The 18,453-nt window shown below is 47.3% G+C and overlaps 1 protein-coding gene across 1 annotated transcript in view; it reads right to left on the reverse strand.

The window, feature by feature from the left end:
- The window catches only part of LOC115527698 (deleted in malignant brain tumors 1 protein-like), a 72,489-nt gene that overhangs the window by 28,346 nt on the left and 25,690 nt on the right, over positions 1 to 18,453 (reverse strand). The window contains 7 exon segments of the mRNA XM_032595302.1: positions 44 to 261; positions 3,377 to 3,530; positions 7,066 to 7,312; positions 8,426 to 8,657; positions 10,639 to 10,723; positions 14,316 to 14,633; positions 17,659 to 17,976. Coding sequence (XP_032451193.1) covers positions 44 to 261; positions 3,377 to 3,530; positions 7,066 to 7,312; positions 8,426 to 8,657; positions 10,639 to 10,723; positions 14,316 to 14,633; positions 17,659 to 17,976 — 1,572 coding nt within the window.

The raw sequence follows: 18,453 nt of genomic DNA on the forward strand, positions 1-18,453 counted from the left end.
ATTAGATCTAGCTTCCATCCAGGGTAAATATTAGGATACCTACCACTCTCCCTTTCATCTTGCTGAATGGCATTATACAGAGCATAAAACCCTGTGTTGGTGATCATGGCATCACTTCTGAACACCACAGTCATGATGTTTGAAGAGGAGAGGAAGGTGAGCTCTGCCCCAGCACAAAATCTGCCCTTGGAGAGTGAGGCAACTTGCCGTCCGTCGAACACTTCAATAAAGTCATAAGGGCACCCATATATGTCTTCTAATCTGAGGAGGTAAAGGCACAGCAAATCTCCTCAAGGAAATCTGCAGAAAAGTCTTAAATGAAAGCGTCATTTGTACTGTATCCAGCCAGAAACTGCAATCATCACTGCTGCCTCCTTTCAACCACACATCCCACTGGTGGACTTGACCCCTTCAATATGTCTTGAATTTGCCCTCTGTCCTTCCCTGTGGGCACCGGCCCAGGTCAGTCATCCTTGCACTGTGTCTCACGTGCTCTGTTTCAGCGGCCCCCATCTGGTATCTTGGCTTTTGATCTTTCCCATCAGCTTCCTCTCTACCTCCAGTGCCTCCTGAATGTCCCCTGACTCTATTCAAACTCTGACATTCCCTGGGGGTGTGGGCAAGTGTCCACTAGTGTCTCATTGAGTAGAACACTCAGTGGGACCTGGAGCAGGGACAGATGTTGACCTGCTGTCAATAAGCCCCCAGGGCCTGCTGAGTAGGACTCTCTCCTTCCATGCCCCAAACTGCCTGGTTCCAACCTGGATGATCAGAGAAGTTGTCCCTGACCATCCCACCAAACCCCATCTGCCCAACCACCCCTTCTCTATCCTATTACCATCTAGGTATATATATTTTTCTTCATAGCATTTATCAACTTATCACTGATGGGAATTGTCCTTGAGCTACTGGTTTATTTGAGTACTATTTGCCTCCCCATCTAGAATATGAACTTCATGAGGACAGAGATCTTGTCTGTCTTGTTTGCCACTAGAAGTCTGTGCCTAGACCAGAGTCTGCATGAAAGCAGGCTCAACAAATATTCCTTAAAGAATACCAACATTAATCTAACATGATAAACAAGGGAGGTATGCACGTTGGCATTCCAACAGCCGTAAGTGGCCCCTAAGGCATGTGTTGTAAGTGCCTGTTGCACAATACACGCACAATGGATACCTCCCAGTGTATGCAGACTCCCAAATTTGAAAGCCTGTTTATTGCGAGCACACCTGTTCCAGTGGAGTAAGAGCCAAGTGCCTCTTATCTTTAAGGTAAGAAAAAATGATAACATTTGTGTGTAAGGTGACAATAGGGTGACAGTAACAGATGAAACCATAATCTGAGAAATCATTTCAGTGGAAAACAAGACACACTTCACTTAGCAAGAATGAAATGGCACATTTTAAATATGGATATAATTTTTGCAAATCGAGTGTGAAGCGGGTTTCCATAGGAGCTGAAATAGGAAAAAAAAAAAAAAACTAAAGCAAGCTGCAATCAGGGGCTCTCAGTACCATCGACATTTGGGGCTGGAGAAGTCCTTGCTGTGGGGGGCTGTCTTGTGAATAGTAGGACACTCAGTCTCATCCCTGGCCTCCAAGCACTATGTGACAGTGGTACCCCACGCCCGCAACTGAGACAATAGAAGATACCGCCAGGCCCAGACGAATGTCCTGTGGGGTCTACCATTTCTGGTGGAGCCTCATTGGAGCAAACTAACTAACTTCATGTCCTTAGACACAAAAAACAGATATCGAGAAATCTAGTCTTAAAAACATCAAACCCTGAAAGTCAGTGCCTATGCTTTGGCTCTAGGTAACACTTTAAGCAGCTCCTTGATTTGTATCCTCTGAAAGTAGAGCAGGAAATTTATGTTGGGACAGCAGCTTTGAGACTGCAGGGAGAGTGGGCCACTGCAGCTGTTTGGAATAACCATTTTCCAGAAGTGGTAAAATGATACTCTGTGCCCCCAAAGAATAGAACTATGGATTCCATAGATTTGAATATAGCATACCAAATCTTCTCACACAGCTTTAAATGAGTAAATGTGTGTGCAGTGAATGAATGAACGAATGAATGAATGATAAGTATATTTTGTTCACCATATACAATGCTCCCTGATATTGGTTTATGTTCTCCCCCATTTGAAAGGAATTTTGGCCATCAGGTAAAGCTAATCAAATGTATCCCTCACTCCACTGCTGACCCATTTCCCATTTGAAGGCAGCATTTAGCCATTCAGCTCCTTGACTGCTGAGGCCAACGAACACAGATGGAAAGCAGTGGCAGAGGTCTGCCAGAGACTGTGACAAAGTCAGGAAGAGAGAAGGACCCAGTTGGGACCCAGTGTAGAAAGCTGAAACCAGGTTAAACAATATCAGGAAAAGCAATATTTGCATTAAAAAGTCACTCATGTATATGTATGTGTATGTGAATATGTATGTATATATACATGCATATAAATATGCATTAAAATAGGAGAAATTCCTTTAAAAATGGATGATGGTCAGAGAAAGAAGCAGGAAGTACAATGGGCCTAAGAAGAATGCATGAATGGAGTCTATTTAATCTGTGAAAGAAAACGCTTAGCAGGGTCACGACAGACATTCTTGAAGAAGAGGAAGCAGACATGTTTTATGTAGCCTTAGAGGCAAGAATGAAGTTCAGAAAATGGGAATGAAGAAGAACAAACTTGGGCTCAGCCCAAGGAAGAAGCAGTGTCCCCAGTGGAGCTGGCTGAGAGTGGAGGGTTCATGAGGTCTTCGTGTGTGGGCCACCCCAGATGACGCTGCCTTGGTGGTCTGGTGTCAGGGATGCTCGTGGGTGTTTGGGGCGTTCTCCGGTGCATAGGGAGCTGAGCTCAATGATTATAAGACTCCTAAGCTCAGATGACCAGACCTCTTTTCACCTAAAATGTGAAAGGATGTGTCACACGGTGCTGCAGGCTGAATGTTTGTGTCCCCTCAAAATTCATATGTTGAAACCTAGCCCCCAGCAGGATGGTATTAGGAGGTGGGGCCTTTGGGAAGTGATTAGGTCAGGAAGGCAGAGCCTTCGCAATGTAAGATCAGAGCCCTTACAAAGAGTCCTGAGAAAGCTCCCTTGTCTCTTTTACCAGGTGAAGCGACTGTGAAACTATAACCAGCTGTGAACCAGGAAGCAGGGCCCCGCCAGGCACTGAATGCTGGTCTTGGACTTTCCAATCTCCAGGACTGTAAGAAACACGTTTCTGTTGTTTATTATCTGATTTTTGACATTTTTGTTATATCAAAACTGAGCTGAGTTGACTAGATATGCAGAAAGTCCACCTACTTAAGGAAAGCATGGATTCAAAGCTAATCTGGCCTTTGGTGTAGAAAAAGGCAAAGCTGCTTACTTCAGGCTTGGGATCACCAGTTCTATGTGGAACTTCTCAGCCACGTGTACCACCCAGATACACTCCACGTCGGTGGGGTAGTTTGTTGGATACCAAGGACTGGAGAAGGAGCCCGAGAGACCAGAAATGACTCCTCCACAAGAGTTACTTCCTCCTGTGGGCAGACAAGAGACAACTGGTTGGCTTCTTCCGGCATGCACCTGGCATTTCCCAGGAGTAGAATCCAGGATTCCATCAAACTCAACAGGGAGTCACAAAATGGGAAGGGATCATGGTGGTAGCATAGTTGTGGCTTGGCTGCAGTGTGTGCACCCCTGAGAGGGAATGAGGGGTGTGACTTGTACCAGAGCAGGACCCTAAGACTGTAGGTGAGACTGGAAATGGCGTGGGACATGTATGTGGCAGGTGTGGGGTGTCCAGCCAATAATTTCATTAATGCTCTGCCCAGCTTCCTGCCATGCAAACCAGCTCAACTCAGATGTAGACAATCCATGCACTCGTGAGGGCTCCATCCCACCAATTCCTTCCTCTCAGGTAGCCAGAGCAGACAGACATCCATTCTGCTTTTACAGGTTATCAACGTGAATTCTATCCTTTACAGGTTATACTTTCAATGAAAAGAGAGTTACCTCGTGGTGTAGGCACTTGAGGGATGGGAGCTGCAAAAACCAAAACCAAAGAAAATCAGGAAAGAGGCATCACAAAAACATCATATATTTACGTACGAATGAGTGAACCTGTAACTCTGCTTCAGTCTTGAAGCATGGTGTGGGCACGCACGCTCATTTCTCCTTTCTCTCCTAACGCGGGATGTGGTCTCTCCCCTTCTTTTGGTGAATCGCCAGGAAATCACAGATAGCACACAGCTACATGACTTATTCTCTCTTCTGTGTTAGGGCCCACCAACCCCAGGGCTGTCCTGAGATCGATCAGTCGTGCATCACCCACAGAAACATCACTGGGCTCCCGAGCATGTCACTGCAGAGTGTGCAGAAATGCACAGGGACAAAAAACCGGATGGCTGAGAGCCCCGGGCAGGGGAGGGCAGGTCAGACAAGAATTACGTTGAAATAGATGACCCTCAGTGGGAGAGCTTCCTCCTTTCCTGTGTCCTTTTGGCTTTGATTTCCAGGAGGCCTATATTTCTACATTCTGATGTGTCCTTTTAAAAAATGTTTATTTTTGAGAGAGAGAAAGCATGAATAGGGGAGGAGCAGAGAGAGAAAGAGAGAGAGAGAGAGAGAGAGAGAGAGAGAGAGAGAATCCCAAGCAGGCTTTGTGCTGTCAGCACAGAGCCCGGCACGGGGCTCAAACTCACAAAATGTGAGATCATGACCTCAGTCGAAATCAAGAGTCAGATGCTTAACCAACTGAGCCACCCAGGCGCCCCTCTAGATGCATCCTTAATCGCCAGTGCCTGGTGAGCCGAAGGCAGATTTTGAAAGCCTGTCCATTGGGAAGCTGGTACTTGCTGGAGTCCTACACTAGGGGTTGGCAGGCACAGAGTTTGAAGCAAATGGGTCAGATGCATTTAAGAATTCCTTTATGCCCGTTGTCCTCCTTGGGCAGCTCTGCCTCCAGGTGTAGAGCAGTGAGGACAGAGGCACTACCCACTGCCTGCCTTCTCAGTCCTTCTCCAGGAAGAGTGCTGGACATCAGCAGAATGCATTTTTTTGATGACCTAAAGTTGTCTCAGAAGCAATTCCCTTTTGTTAAAATGTTTGACATGCAGCGTTTCCCTTAGAGAGTTAAATGGCAAAAGCCTTATTCTGTGTGTGTGTGTGTGTATGTGTGTGTCCAGAAGAATATATAATGCTTTATCGAGAAGTGGTTAGCTTATAAGGTGTATACTATTTAGACATAAAGGATTTCATTTCCCCCTATAATTTCTTTTATTCCATGACCCATTCTCTTATTCAGTCAGCTATGCCTCTCTGCCTCAGAAAAGGAATACTATAGCAGAGAGAAAAAAGAGAAAAGGCTTCTGAGGTTTGATACCCTAGACCGCAAGTGGACATGGCGCAGAGCTGTCTGATGAACCGAAAACCGTGTTCTCCTCCCTGGCCCGGGGCTAGAGGAGATTCCTCGCTGGGATAGAAAAGGAAAAACCAGAGGGTGCCAAGCAGAGGTAGCTGCTTGTCAGTCCCTGAGAAATGGCTCTGTAGGCTCTGCCTCCCCTCCCGGGCTACGGCACGATTAGTGGGTCCCAGTGCAAAATGAAAATGTGGGGCCTCAGCTGGAGGTGGGGAAGTCAATCGCCCCTTCCCACAGGTTCATTTCTACAGGGGATGGTGACGCCCACCTGGGATGCCCTGGGGGCCTGGACTGGAGTGGGTAAGAGGCCCCCACTAAGTGTCCCTCCAAATGTCCCATGGTGATGCCAGTCCAGAGTAGGGACAGGCTGCCAGCCACCTTGCCCACCCTCCAAACACTACAGGGTGCACCCTGACCTTGACCTGCCCCACATCCAAACCCGGAGTGGGGGCAGAGTGTGGAAGTTGTCACAGAACAGGGCTGGGGAGGAGGCTGGGTGGGGACCAGGGTGCCAGCAGGAAGGGAAGTGGGCAGCTAGAGCCTGTCCTGGAGAGGTAGGCCACTGTAGGAGGCAGGACCACACGTGCTTAGATCCCGCTGGAGTCTTGAGTTTGGATATCACTGCCACACATCGACTCTGAGTAGGTTACCAGAACAAGGTATACCCTTTCTCTGTTCCTGCCATGTCTGTGAAGCCAGAAGGCCCTCAGAATAGCCCCAAATGGCTTCACTTCTCACACTTAGCTTGTTCTTGACCCACTGGGAGAGCGAGCCATTGATGCATCGGTGTTTTCTTGCAGGCTTTCATTTTTTAACACATGTCCCTGGGAGGCAAAACTTTCTACCTTCTCTCCTCTCCATCTTGACCCTCTTCCCAGCCATGGTGATAGAACCTCTCCCCCTCCCCCCACCCTTCCTTGCTCTGCTGTCCAGAGAGGAGTTGGGGATGCCATTTCATTTGGGGAATGAGGCTCTTAGCTTATTGTCTAAGCCGCTGGTTCTCAACTTGCTGCATGTTGGGATCACATGGGAAACTTTAAATATTACCGATGACCTGGTGTGACCCCAGAGATTCTGATATGACTGGTCTCGGTGCAGCCTGGGCATCAGGAATTTAAAAGCTCCCTGGGTAGTTAGTCAGTGTCTAGGTCACAGTCCAGCAGTGTCTAGGTCAAGACAGAGATTAGATTTCCTACTCACTTTGCAGAGATCTTGGAAGTTCACGGTGTTGGACCTACCTGGGGATGCAGGGATCACATCTGGAGCCCAGTCCCCAGCATCTGCATGAATTAAAAAAAGTAGGTAGATGTAGGAAATCTGAGTTACATTTTATGAAGGCAGGTGGTGGTTCAGATCTCAAGCAGGTAAGCTTCGTGTTACACAAGCAACACGGGCATGTTGGATCCTGGAAAAGCAGTTCAGGCTTGGGAGAGGTTGCAGAGAACAGGACTTGACAGGTATGTGGGCCTGGCACACGTGTCTTTAGAATGGAGTCAGGCTGTCAGCAATCTTTGTCAACCTGGCTAAAGGGACACTCATCTGCGGGGCCACCGCCCTCCGCTTCCCTAGCCCTGCTTTGTGGACAACCGCCATCCATCACTAAGATGTTGCTGGCTGAAAGTTCAGAAAGAAACTGCCACGGGGGGACAGGCTACCTGAGCAGACGACACCGGCGTCTTCATGGTGGCCACAATTGTGGTCTGACCACCCGGAGCTGAGGCACTGGCCGAGGTGGTTCTCGCTTCCTGAACACTGAATGTTATCCAGGAGGATGTTTCCAGAGCCCGGGCCAAAGTGAGCCTTTCCAGGGGCTGCAATGGCCCGTCCACACCCCAGCTGTCGGCACACGACCTTGGCTTCATTGAGGTCCCAGAGGTCATCACATACGGTGCCCCAGGCCCCCTGGTGGAGGACCTCCAACCGTCCTGAGCACCGTCCTGAGCCGCCCACCAGCCGCAGCTCCGGTCCATCTTCTAAACAGAGCAGGGTTTTATTTTTGAGTTTGGGAAGTTTTAAGTAGGAAGGATTTCTAGCTCCCATGTTCATGGCTAAGGCACATGAATTCAAGAACAAAGCGTAAGGCTGTCTTAATTCTGTAATAGGCAGGGCTTACGGGCTTCAGGGTGAGACAGAGGAGGGTTTGAATCCAGCTCTACTGCTCTCTAGTTGTGTAACCTTTGACAAGTTCCTTCGTCTGCCTGGGCCTCAGTTTTCTCATCTGTGAAATGGGAGCTCCAGCAGCATGTATCTCAGAGGGCTCAGTGATGAGTGGGTGGGAATGGGAGTATAAAGCACAGTCAGTGCTCAACACCCAGCACATGGCTTCTGCAGCTCTCGCTGTGTGGTTCTCTGACACAGTACTGGGATCCTGGGGAAATGGGTCCCCAGTTGCATTTTTGGACATGACTTGGATGAGGGTAGATTTATCCCCTGAAGGCACCTGGGCCACCAGGGTGTCTATGACTTCCTAAAGCCCAATAGGAATGGCTATTTCTGGGCCAACGGGCAGTGGCCAGCTCGAATTGCCTGCTGTCTCCTGGAGACGTCCCAGGGACAGCCTTCCCTGCCTGAGAGCACAAGCTGTGCCACACTGACCTTTTCCCCTGTCTCTCCAGCATGTCCCCAAGAGCCTTCATATTTGCTATTCTCTCTGCCTGGAATGCCCCCTCATTGTCATCCATCACATGTGACCTCCTCAGCAAGGCCGTCCATTCCCATTCCCTCCTCAGGAGCAACCCCCTCACCCTAGCATTCTCTTCTGCCCTCCCCACCCAGACTCTGTCTTCCCAGGCATTACCACCCCCCCCCAAATCATCTTGTCATTTCAACTGCATCTCACTGCCTTAGTTCAATTGTCCATGTGACCCTCTTAGTGGGAAAAATCTATCAGGCACACAGTAGGGCTTATGGGACCAATTGTGGGGTATTTTAAAAACTTAATTTCCAGCCCTTTTCTAATAGCAGGAGCCCTCAAAGTTAGAAAACTGTTCTGTCTTTTGAAGACCAAAAGCCTACTTGAAGTTTGCTACCTGACTCTCTTTCGCCTTGTGGAATCACGTTGAACATAGCATAAAAGCCAGTGTTGGTGATCATAGAATCACTTCGGAAGACCACTGTCATGATGTCTGAGGAGGAGAAAAATATCAGAGCTACTGAGGCACAGAACTTCCCCATGGACAGTGAGGCAATCCGGGGGCCATCGAAGATTTCAACGGAGTCGTAAGGGCATCCAAGGATATCCTCTAGGCTGGGGGGGGATCGAAGTAGAGGGTTAGTGGCAGATTAAAACTTCCTAGATCTAAAAGCTTAAAAAGTATGGCAATCATGGGATTAAATATTTGGATTTACTTTAAACTGCATGTTGATATATAAAATATCAGTTAACTTCTACAGATGCCTTACTACAGAAGTCTTATTTTGTCTGAAGATTGTGGGAGGCTTATGGCTACAACTTAGTAATCACCAGTCACCGTCTACATGAAACATTAGAAAGACTAGTGTGCACTACAGATAAATTCTTACCAGGCCAATCACCCTGATGATCAGCCTGTAAACATTACAGCCAGATTTTCCTACCTCCATATTTCATGACATTTTTCATACCTCAAATCTTGGGGAGAAAAAAGTTAATTTTATTTAATTTTATTTTTTTAATGTTTATTTATTTTTGAGAGGCGGGGAGGGCAGAGAGAGAGGAAGATACAGAATCTGAAGCAGGCTCCAGGCTCCGAGCTGTCAGCACAGAGCTCGACCCAGGGCTCGAACTCACAAAAACTCATGACCTGAGCCGAAGTCGGATGCTTAACCGACTCAGCTACCCAGGGGCTCCGAGAAAAGTTGATTGGAAAATAGAAAGGTCAGCATATAGAGAGTATCTGCACTTTGGCGATCTCTCACAAGGGATGTGTGTGAGGGTGGGGATTTTGAAGGAACTGTGTGATTTTGAAGGCATAGATGACCTACAACAGGATAGACTTTGGAGGTGTGGGTTCAAGGTTCTCACTTCATTGACTGCTCTCTGTGTCCTTAGGGTTTCAGTCAACAAAGAAAACATGTTTCTAGAACATTCTTTGGCATAGGGCATGCCTGACTCCATGGGCCGAGCAGTGTGTGCTACAGGTGGATTTTCATAGCATCTCCTAGTGTTGCTGGGTTCTCAGCATGATGTCTGTCACATACTACAAGAAGGTCTTTGCACAGACTCTGTCCATAGAACCACATGCCAGAGAAAAGCTGGAGCTTTGACATCAGACAGACCTTGCCAGTTAGCCTCAGGCAAGTTAGTTAACCTCTCTGAGCCTCAGGTTCCTCATCTCTAATGGAGAGGAGAAGGGTATATATCTTAGGGCTGCAGTGATGCTGGAATATGACAAAGCATACCAAGTACATTGTATAGAGCCTGGACACACAGCCAACGCTAAAAAAATGTCAGCTATTATTTCATGCCATGGAGATAAAAAAATGGAGATAAAAAAGTGAATCAGAGAAATATATTCCCTACGTGTCAGAGATGTGGCCATGCCTTCACTGCCTCCTTTCACTTGGTGGCAACATTGAGAAGATGCCGGGCCTGGGGCTAGAGCAGGTGGGTCAATGTGTGTATGGAAAGCCTCTTACTGCTTGCTGAAAATTTAGATAAAGGAAAAAGGAAGTCTAAGAAGATAGGTATTGGTACCCATGGTAGAACAAAGGCAAAGCTGATAAGGAGGAATTGGGTGGCACCTTTAGAAAACAAAATCAAAAGAAGAACTATCATAATAAGGTTGAGTTAAATATGTAAATAAATCACTTATTGAATTTTTTAAACTGGAAGTAACTCTAGTTTTTATCACAAAATTAACTTGACCCTTAAATTGGGAAGAATTTTGCATTCTTCTGCCTCCCCCCCCCCCCCACCAAATGTTTCGGTCTAAATGAAATATCTTTATTCTGATGTCACAAACCAATATTCGTATTTAGGGAGAATCTTCTCTTAAAAGTTTGTTTTCTGGGGCGCCTGGGTGGCGCAGTCGGTTAAGCGTCCGACTTCAGCCAGGTCACGATCTCGCGGTCTGTGAGTTCGAGCCCCGCGTCAGGCTCTGGGCTGATGGCTCGGAGCCTGGAGCCTGTTTCTGATTCTGTGTCTCCCTCTCTCTCTGCCCCTCCCCCGTTCATGCTCTGTCTCTGTGTGTCCCCCAAAAAATAAACGTTGAAAAAAAAATTAAAAAAAAAAAAGTTTGTTTTCTTACTTCAGAGTTGGAATCATGAGTTCTATGCGGAATTTTTTATCCACATGAATCTCCCAAACGCACTGGATGTCTGTTGGGTAGCTTTCTGGATACAGCGGACTGGAAAATGAGCCAGAGACACTAGACATGACCCCTCCGCAAGAGCTAGTTCCTCCTGAAGCAACAGGAAAGAGGATGTCAGCATCTGCCCATTTGTGTGACCCCGGTAATGACCCACTCACACCCAGTGGTCTGGTTGAGTCAGGCAGCAGTCCACCTGGGTGGACACACCCAGGCTGTCTGAACAGATCTTTAGCCTAAATGTCACCGGGGAAGGAGAGTCCATTCAATCTCATTCTAAAGGGAAAAGTATTAATATATGGGAGTTCCCTGTCTTTTCCTCTCCCCTTACCATCTGATGAAGAAAATATTGTATTTTTCAGGTCTGTTCACTATCTCCTTCCTCTTCTATGGCAGAAGGATTCTTGCTTGCGGGGAGAGAGGCAGAGTGGATGTACATGGGGGGCACTACTTTTTCTCATCACTCTGCTGTTGGTTGGTTGTAGTTAGAACAACCGGGCTGGGTCAGACAGACATGGGACTGGATTTCCTGAAACCTCTACAGGTAAGTTGGTGCCTGTCATGGGTGCCCCCTACAGGACTGTACCCAGAAAGCAGGCTGGGTACCCCTGGATGGGCGAACCACATTTCCTTCTAGTTTCTCGTCACCCTCCCACCTACCTACTCTGACCTGGGCAGATCCACTCCCTTTACAGCCTGCCCCTTTGGTTAAAAAGTCAGTATTTCAGGCCTTAGCAGTATTAATGAATGCCCTTTGGCAAGGCCATGGTGAGGACTGAGAGGCTCCATTGACTGAGGTCCTGACTCCCCCGGTGTTCTCATGGCTGGGGCCATGACAAGACTGGCGTGGGTAGTGGACAAGCAGCCCCTCGCCCATGCTGTTCCAGCCTGTCTGTGCCACATCCTAGGCACACTGCTTAGCATCTGCTGTGATGGCTCTCTTGGCATGGGGTTACCATTTCAATTTAAAACAAGTGACTACCTGTTATATGATCCTGAGAAGCTGTGGAAAGACCTAGAAGGAAAAAAAAAGGGAGAGGATGATGACTTTCAGGGGGAAAATACTGAGTTTCATCTATAAGCTAGTGAAATGTAAAGGGTTTTCTCTGAAATGTCAATGTACTTAGTGCAGACTGAGAAAGGGCTGACGGTGCGGAGTGAATATTTCTACCATCCTGTGGCAGATTAAAGAAGGCCATGCATCCTTGGACCTGCCTCCTGTCACAAAGTGGGATCTAGGTCTCCTCACCTGACCCTGGTGGCCTCTGTTTTGCCCAACAGAATATGGCAGAGGTGACACTGTGCATTAAGAGACTGGAAGCTTCCATTTATCTCTGGGAACAGAGGCTTGCTCATGGCACCCTGAGCCACCTTATAAGAAGTCTGACTACGCTGCTGCAGAGACTGTGTGAAGAGGCCCCAAGACTGCCTGAGGAGGAAGGGGGCCCTGGCTGAGCCCACCTTTCCAGCTGTCTCCACCAAGCACCAAGCATGTGAGTGCAGCTGCCCTTGACTCTCCAGACCAGTCTCTAGGTGAACAGCACCGAATGACCCTGCTCAGTGCTATGTGGAGCAGAAGAGTCTCCCATCTGCCCAGTGCCCGAATTCCTGACCCACAACAACATGACGTGTCACTGAATAGTCATTGTGTTAAACCATTATGTCTGTGGAGTAGCAACAGATAGCCAGAATGGTTCCTGTCAGTCAACACGGTCTTCCTCGTTTCCCCATCATCTGTGTAATCTTCAGTTTACCTGAGTTACGGAAAAAGAGACAACTACAGGTAGGCCTTCATTTAAACATCCGCTGCCCTTAACCCCATCCATAATGGCCTTTTAACTTTGGATGGCCCTTCCCCCTCACTTGTGACCCCAACACATAAAGCTGGTCTGCCCCCCACCCCGAGACACTCAGAACACATCAAGGTCTCCTCCAAGGAAGTGTCCAAGAAGGATGCTTCTGACAATACCTCATGACTTGTGTAAGGTCTCTGAGGCTGTGCGGGGGCAGGCAGTTTCATTCAAAGGGCAAGAGATGGGGTCTGTAAAGTCCAGTTCGGCTACTTTCTTTCTTTCTTTTTATTTAAGTTTATTTATTTTGATAGAGAGAAAGAGAGAGAATCCCAAGCAAGCTCTGCACTGTCAGTGTGGAGCCTGATGTAGGGCTCAGTCCCATGAACTATGAGATCATGACCTGAGCTGAAACCAAGAGTCTGATGCTTAATGGACTGAGCCACCCAGGTGCCCCTCTGCTTCTTTCAAATCGAGTTATCTTGGGCAGGCTTTGGTTCTCCTTAATCCTTAGCTGCAAGGATTAAATAAATTAATTCATACAGAAACCCTAGCATCATGCCCTGCTGCTGTGCAAGTGCTCAGAAATGTCTATTGCAATGAAACAAAATGCCTTTTCATTTATCTCCAGTGTCATTTCATAATTTACATTGCATGTGTTGGTCTGTTTTTGCTAATCTTTTTATTACAGATGAATATCACTCAATCATTACATTACAAAATCTTTGAAAACAGGCAAAAGCCGTAAGATTTCCAAGAGCGTGTACTTTGTGGTCAGACTGACCAGTGTCAGTACTCGGTTCCACCATTAACTTGCTGAATGATCTCAGGAACGTTACTCAACCTTTCTGTGCCTCAAATGTCTCTTCTGTAAAATATAATATAAAATTCCTTTTTGCAGGATTAGCCATAATCTGAGCAAAATGTCTCCCCATCTTTGTGCTCATTTTAACCTGTCTTTGTGTAGCCAGGGCCAGTGAAATGATGTGGTAAATGAGACTGGTGGCCAAGAACACTGACGATGTGGGTAGCCTTGGGTACGTTGCTAACTTTCTATGTTTCAGTTTACCTACCTGGAAAAGTACTTGCCTCAAGGGGTTACCGGGAGGATGAAACAAGTTATACATATGATGGACTCAGAACAGGGCCTGGTTCTTAGCATTTATAAGTAAATTGGATATTATTAATATTATTAGAAAGTTGTCTAGACTAGAAAAAGATACGGACATACCTGGAGGGGTGGGAGGAGGCAGTTCTTCCGCACCTGAATGCATAAAGAAAGGTAATAGGTTGCTTACTTCAGTGAATCCAAAGCATGGAGGAGGTGGGTGGGAGATAGAGGGGAGAGGGTACAGATGGGGACTGAAGGGGAGACACAGGACTATCTGGGCACAGGACACAGCCCTTCTCTGGCAAGATCCCTGACCGAGGGACGTGGGACACAGCAGCTGAGTTACCTATGCCCCACGGCAGGCAGGGCTGGATTACTCATGGCCCCTCTTATGCTGAATCACCTGGATGACTTGAGAAAATGCAGATTCCAGCCCCCTTTCCCAAACTAGTTCATTGTGATCTCTGGGGGCGGGGCCCTGGACTCTGCATTGTAATGCCCCGGGTGGTGCTGGGGTACGTGAACATTCTGGACTTCCAGGTGCTGCTGAAGTGTGTGTGTGAGCCCAGGGCTTGGTGCAGAGCAGACGCTCAAGGATTATTTCATGCAAGAATGAGTGAATGGGTGGATGGATGAAAATTCCATCTGGGATGTGTAGTTTCAAAATGTCTTCGAGAACAACATTAGAAATTATTGCCCTAGACGGCAGAGGCTACCTGAGCAGATGACACCGGCATCCTCGTGGTGGCCACAGTTGTGCTCCGACCAGCCCAAGTGGGCGCACTGACCCAGGGAGCGCTCCATCCCAGAGCACTGTACATTGTCCAGGAAGATGTCTCCAGAGCCGGGGCCAAAGTGGGCCTTCCCAAGGGCGGACGCAGCCCATCCACACCCCAGCTGTCGGCACACAACCTCAGCTTCGTTGAGATCCCAAAGGTCGTCACACACGGTGCCCCAGGCCTCCTGGTGGAGGACCTCCACGCGTCCTGAGCACCGACCTGAGCCACCCACCAGCCTCAGGTCTGGCCAGTCCCCTGCAGAGAGAGATCTGGTGAGTGTGGTCTCCACATGACCCACCTGAGGTTCACCGGCACCGGGCCTCTGAGGCTGGCAGGACTATGGGGTTGCAGAGGGACATGCCCGGTCTTGAGCCCTGGGACCTGTCCTCACGTTTCTCATGTGTTCCTGAGCTGCAAGGGGTGTGGTCTTCAGCCAGTTTAATTTCATTTGAAAGGTATTTATTGATTGCCTTTCCTGTTAGGCACTGATGCTGCAGCTATAAAACCAAGAGATATGGTTCCTGCCCTCAGGGAGCCTAAAGTCCTTCAATCACATGCAGACACTAGGACCATGCCTTATTCCACCCTACAATAAAAGGGAACAGGTGCTATGTTATGAACAGACCAAATGGGGCACCTGGAAGGAATCCTCTTAAAATGCTGAGAAGGATAAATACTTAGTAATGCAATTGCTGGGTTGTAGAGTAGTTCTATTTTTAATTTTTTGAGGAAACCCCGTACTGTTTTCCAGAGTGGCTGCACCAGTTTGCGTTTCCACCAACAGTGCCAAAGGGTTACCCTTTCTCCACATCCTCCCCAACACCTGTTGTTTCCTGAGTTGTTTATTTTAGCCTACCCTAATGCTGATTTGAAGTGGCAGATGCACCCCGATGTTTATAGCAGCATTATCAATAGTAGCCAAATTATGGAGAGAGCTCAAATGTTCATTGACTGACGAATGGACAAAGAAGATGTGGTGTATATATATACAATGGAACACTACTTGGCGACGACAAAGAATGAAATTTGCCATTTGCAAGATGGGACTAGAGTATATTATGCTAAGTAAAATAAGTCAGTCAGAGAAAGACAGATATCATATGATTTCACTCAGATGTGGAATTTGAGAAACACAACAGATGAACATATGAGAAGGAAGGAAAAATAAGATAAAAACAGAGAGGAAGGTAAACCATAAGAGACTTTTGAATACAGAGAACAAACTGAGGGTTGCTGGTGGGGTGGTGGGTGCGGGAGGGGCTAGATGGGTGATGGGCATTAAGGAGGGCACCTGCTGGGATGAGCACTGAGTGTCACAGGTAAGTGATGAATCACTAGGTTCTATTCCTGAAACCAAGACTACACTGTATGTTAACTAAATTGAATTTAAATAAAAAAAATTAAAAAACAAAAAACAAAAACAGTGAGAGGGAGTGGGCCAGGGAAGAGGTGAGGAAAAGCCTTTGAGCCAGAGGGAAAAGCATATAGTTATGTCAACAGACCCTGAAATGCTGTTTCCCTCATGCATGTGTCTAAAAAGTATGGACTCACACACATACACACATGCGCGCACACACATACAGCCATTACCACGTGTAAAAAAGTCATAAATAATAATTCCAAAGGTGTGAAAACCTCTGCAGTTTAGACAGAATGAACTTAGAGCTGGGAGACAATAAATAGCCCAAGAAAAAAAATCAGGAACAGCAGATATTTGAGTCCTGTCAAGAAAAAGTGTCACCTACCTGGACTATTAATAAGTGATTCTTCAGCATCTGTTTATATAAAGAATACATATGTCAGTATTTTTCAAAAATCCTGCCTTCCACTATTGAAAACAAAGGTTTTAATTACATCCTTGCAAATGTTTATTGATCTGATAGGGGAAGGATTCATCTGAGGCCATAACAGAGAGCATCTCTCTCTCTTTCTCTCTCTCTCTCTCTCTCTCTCTCTCTCTCTCTCGGCTTGCTCCTGCATGGCAAGGAAACCACCAGGGGGGTATCACTTGAACTGCTGATTTTGTGGCAGATGAATGTGACTTTGGGGAGTCATGGGGGGAAACTCAGATAGGCAATAATCTTCCAGAACATGGAAACAGGAAAAACATACGGCCCATGGGGTTGCAACTAGGTCAGGCATGCCAGGCATCACAGGACGCCAAGAAGCAAACAGATGGACAGATGAACGCACCAACAAACAGACAAAGCTTTTAAGTATCACCTCACATGAAAGTCACAGGGAGCAGGTACTGACATCCGACAGAGCCTCTCCTCACATGAGCAACTCCAAGTAACAAGTTCCTGATCTTTCAAATCATACCAGGTATTACAGTTCTTAGTTTCGTGAAAGACATCTCATTGTCAGAAAGGGTTATCGATAGACGTTCCAGAGGTGACGTCCTCACTCCCTACTAGTGTTTTGCACACAACTAAAGCCAAAGTATTTAAAAAAATTGTAATGTCATAAGGCGATTAAAATGAGCCACTTTAATTCACCGATTCCCTTGGTGTGTTGAGTGGGGAAGGTGGTAGTACAAATGAGCCAACGCGCAGTCCCTTTGGCAGGTATCTGCACGTGCTTTACAAAGACAGCTCGAATCATTTCAGCAGTCCCGCAAGACAGCAATTGGTCTCCAATTTTACAGAGGGAGAAACTGAGGCCCTGAGAGCTTAAGTGTTGCCCAAATGCCAGTCTGAATGTCAGCACCGGCTCTGGGATCCAGACTCAAGTCTGTCCAGCTTGACATCTCCTCACTGCCTCTGAATGAAAGACCTTTAGATAAACTCCTTAAAAATTCCCACTCCTGTATTTAAAGGGGCACCTGGGTGGTTCAGTTGGTTAAGCATCTGACTCTTGATTTCTGTTTAGGTTGTGATCTCATGGTTCATGAGTTCGAGCCCTGCATCAGGTCTGTCTCTCTCTCTGTCTCTGTCTCTGACCCTCCCTTGCTCATGCTCGCCCTCTCTCTCTCTCAAACTAAATAAATAAACTTAAAAAAATTCCCATAATTAAATATGTTCTTTGCACTTGTCAGTACTCAGCAAAGCACACCTACCTTTGGTGATTCTTACTACCAAATTAGAAAATCAGAAGGTTTTATTCTGGAAGGTCAGCAGTTAAAATCTTATATTTTTGACCGAGTTAGAAGAGATAAAACAAAAACCGAATGCCACCTGGTTGAGACCCCTGTCCCTGTCTCTGGCCTGCTCTGAATTCCAGCAGGGTGGTCTTAAAGCATGGTGGGGCTGGCAATGGCGTCTGAAAGAGGAGGGGCTACCTGAGCAGATGACACTGGCGTCTTCGTGGTGGCCACAGTTGTGCTCCGACCAGCCCGAGTGGGCACACTGACCCAGGGAGCGCTCCACCCCGGAGCACTGAAGGTTGTCCAGGAAGATGTCTCCAGAGCCCGGACCAAAGTGGGCTTTCCCAAGGGCGGACATGGCCCGTCCACACCCCAGCTGTCGGCACACGACCTCGGCTTCATTGAGGTCCCAGAGGTCATCACACACGGTGCCCCAGGCCTCCTGGTGGAGGACCTCCACGCGTCCTGAGCACCGACCTGAGCCACCAACCAGCCTCAGGTCTGGCCAGTCCCCTGCAGACAGAGATTTGGTGAGCATTGCCCTCTGGGACACAGCACATTGCCGATGAGCTGGCTGAGCTCTCCACCCTGACACCACTATTAGGGATGGACAACTTGATGAAACAGTCAGTCAACTAGTTAACCTCCTCGTTGGAGGTTAATACATAATCAAGATTGTTAAAGGTAACATTTAGCCTAAAACATTTATTAGTCGAGCATCTCTTGGGCCAGAGGTTTGTGCCAATCTGTTTTAGCTAAATGCAGAAAAACAATATAAATAATATTCAGTGATTTGTGGTTTTGTGAAGTGCGTTTGTATGCGTGTGTGTGTTTGTTCATCTTCGCCTGTACAATAACTCAGGAGGTAAGCAGAAGAATCCCCATATAGCAGTTTTATCCATAAGGAAACTGAAAGTTGGAGAAGTCAACTCTCCTGATGCCAAAGTTCACTCTTTTTCTCTGCTATTCCATCTCACTGCCTCTGGAATG

This window comes from Lynx canadensis, chromosome D2 (genome assembly GCF_007474595.2).
Source record: "Lynx canadensis isolate LIC74 chromosome D2, mLynCan4.pri.v2, whole genome shotgun sequence".
In the NCBI taxonomy this organism is placed as follows: domain Eukaryota; kingdom Metazoa; phylum Chordata; class Mammalia; order Carnivora; family Felidae; genus Lynx; species Lynx canadensis.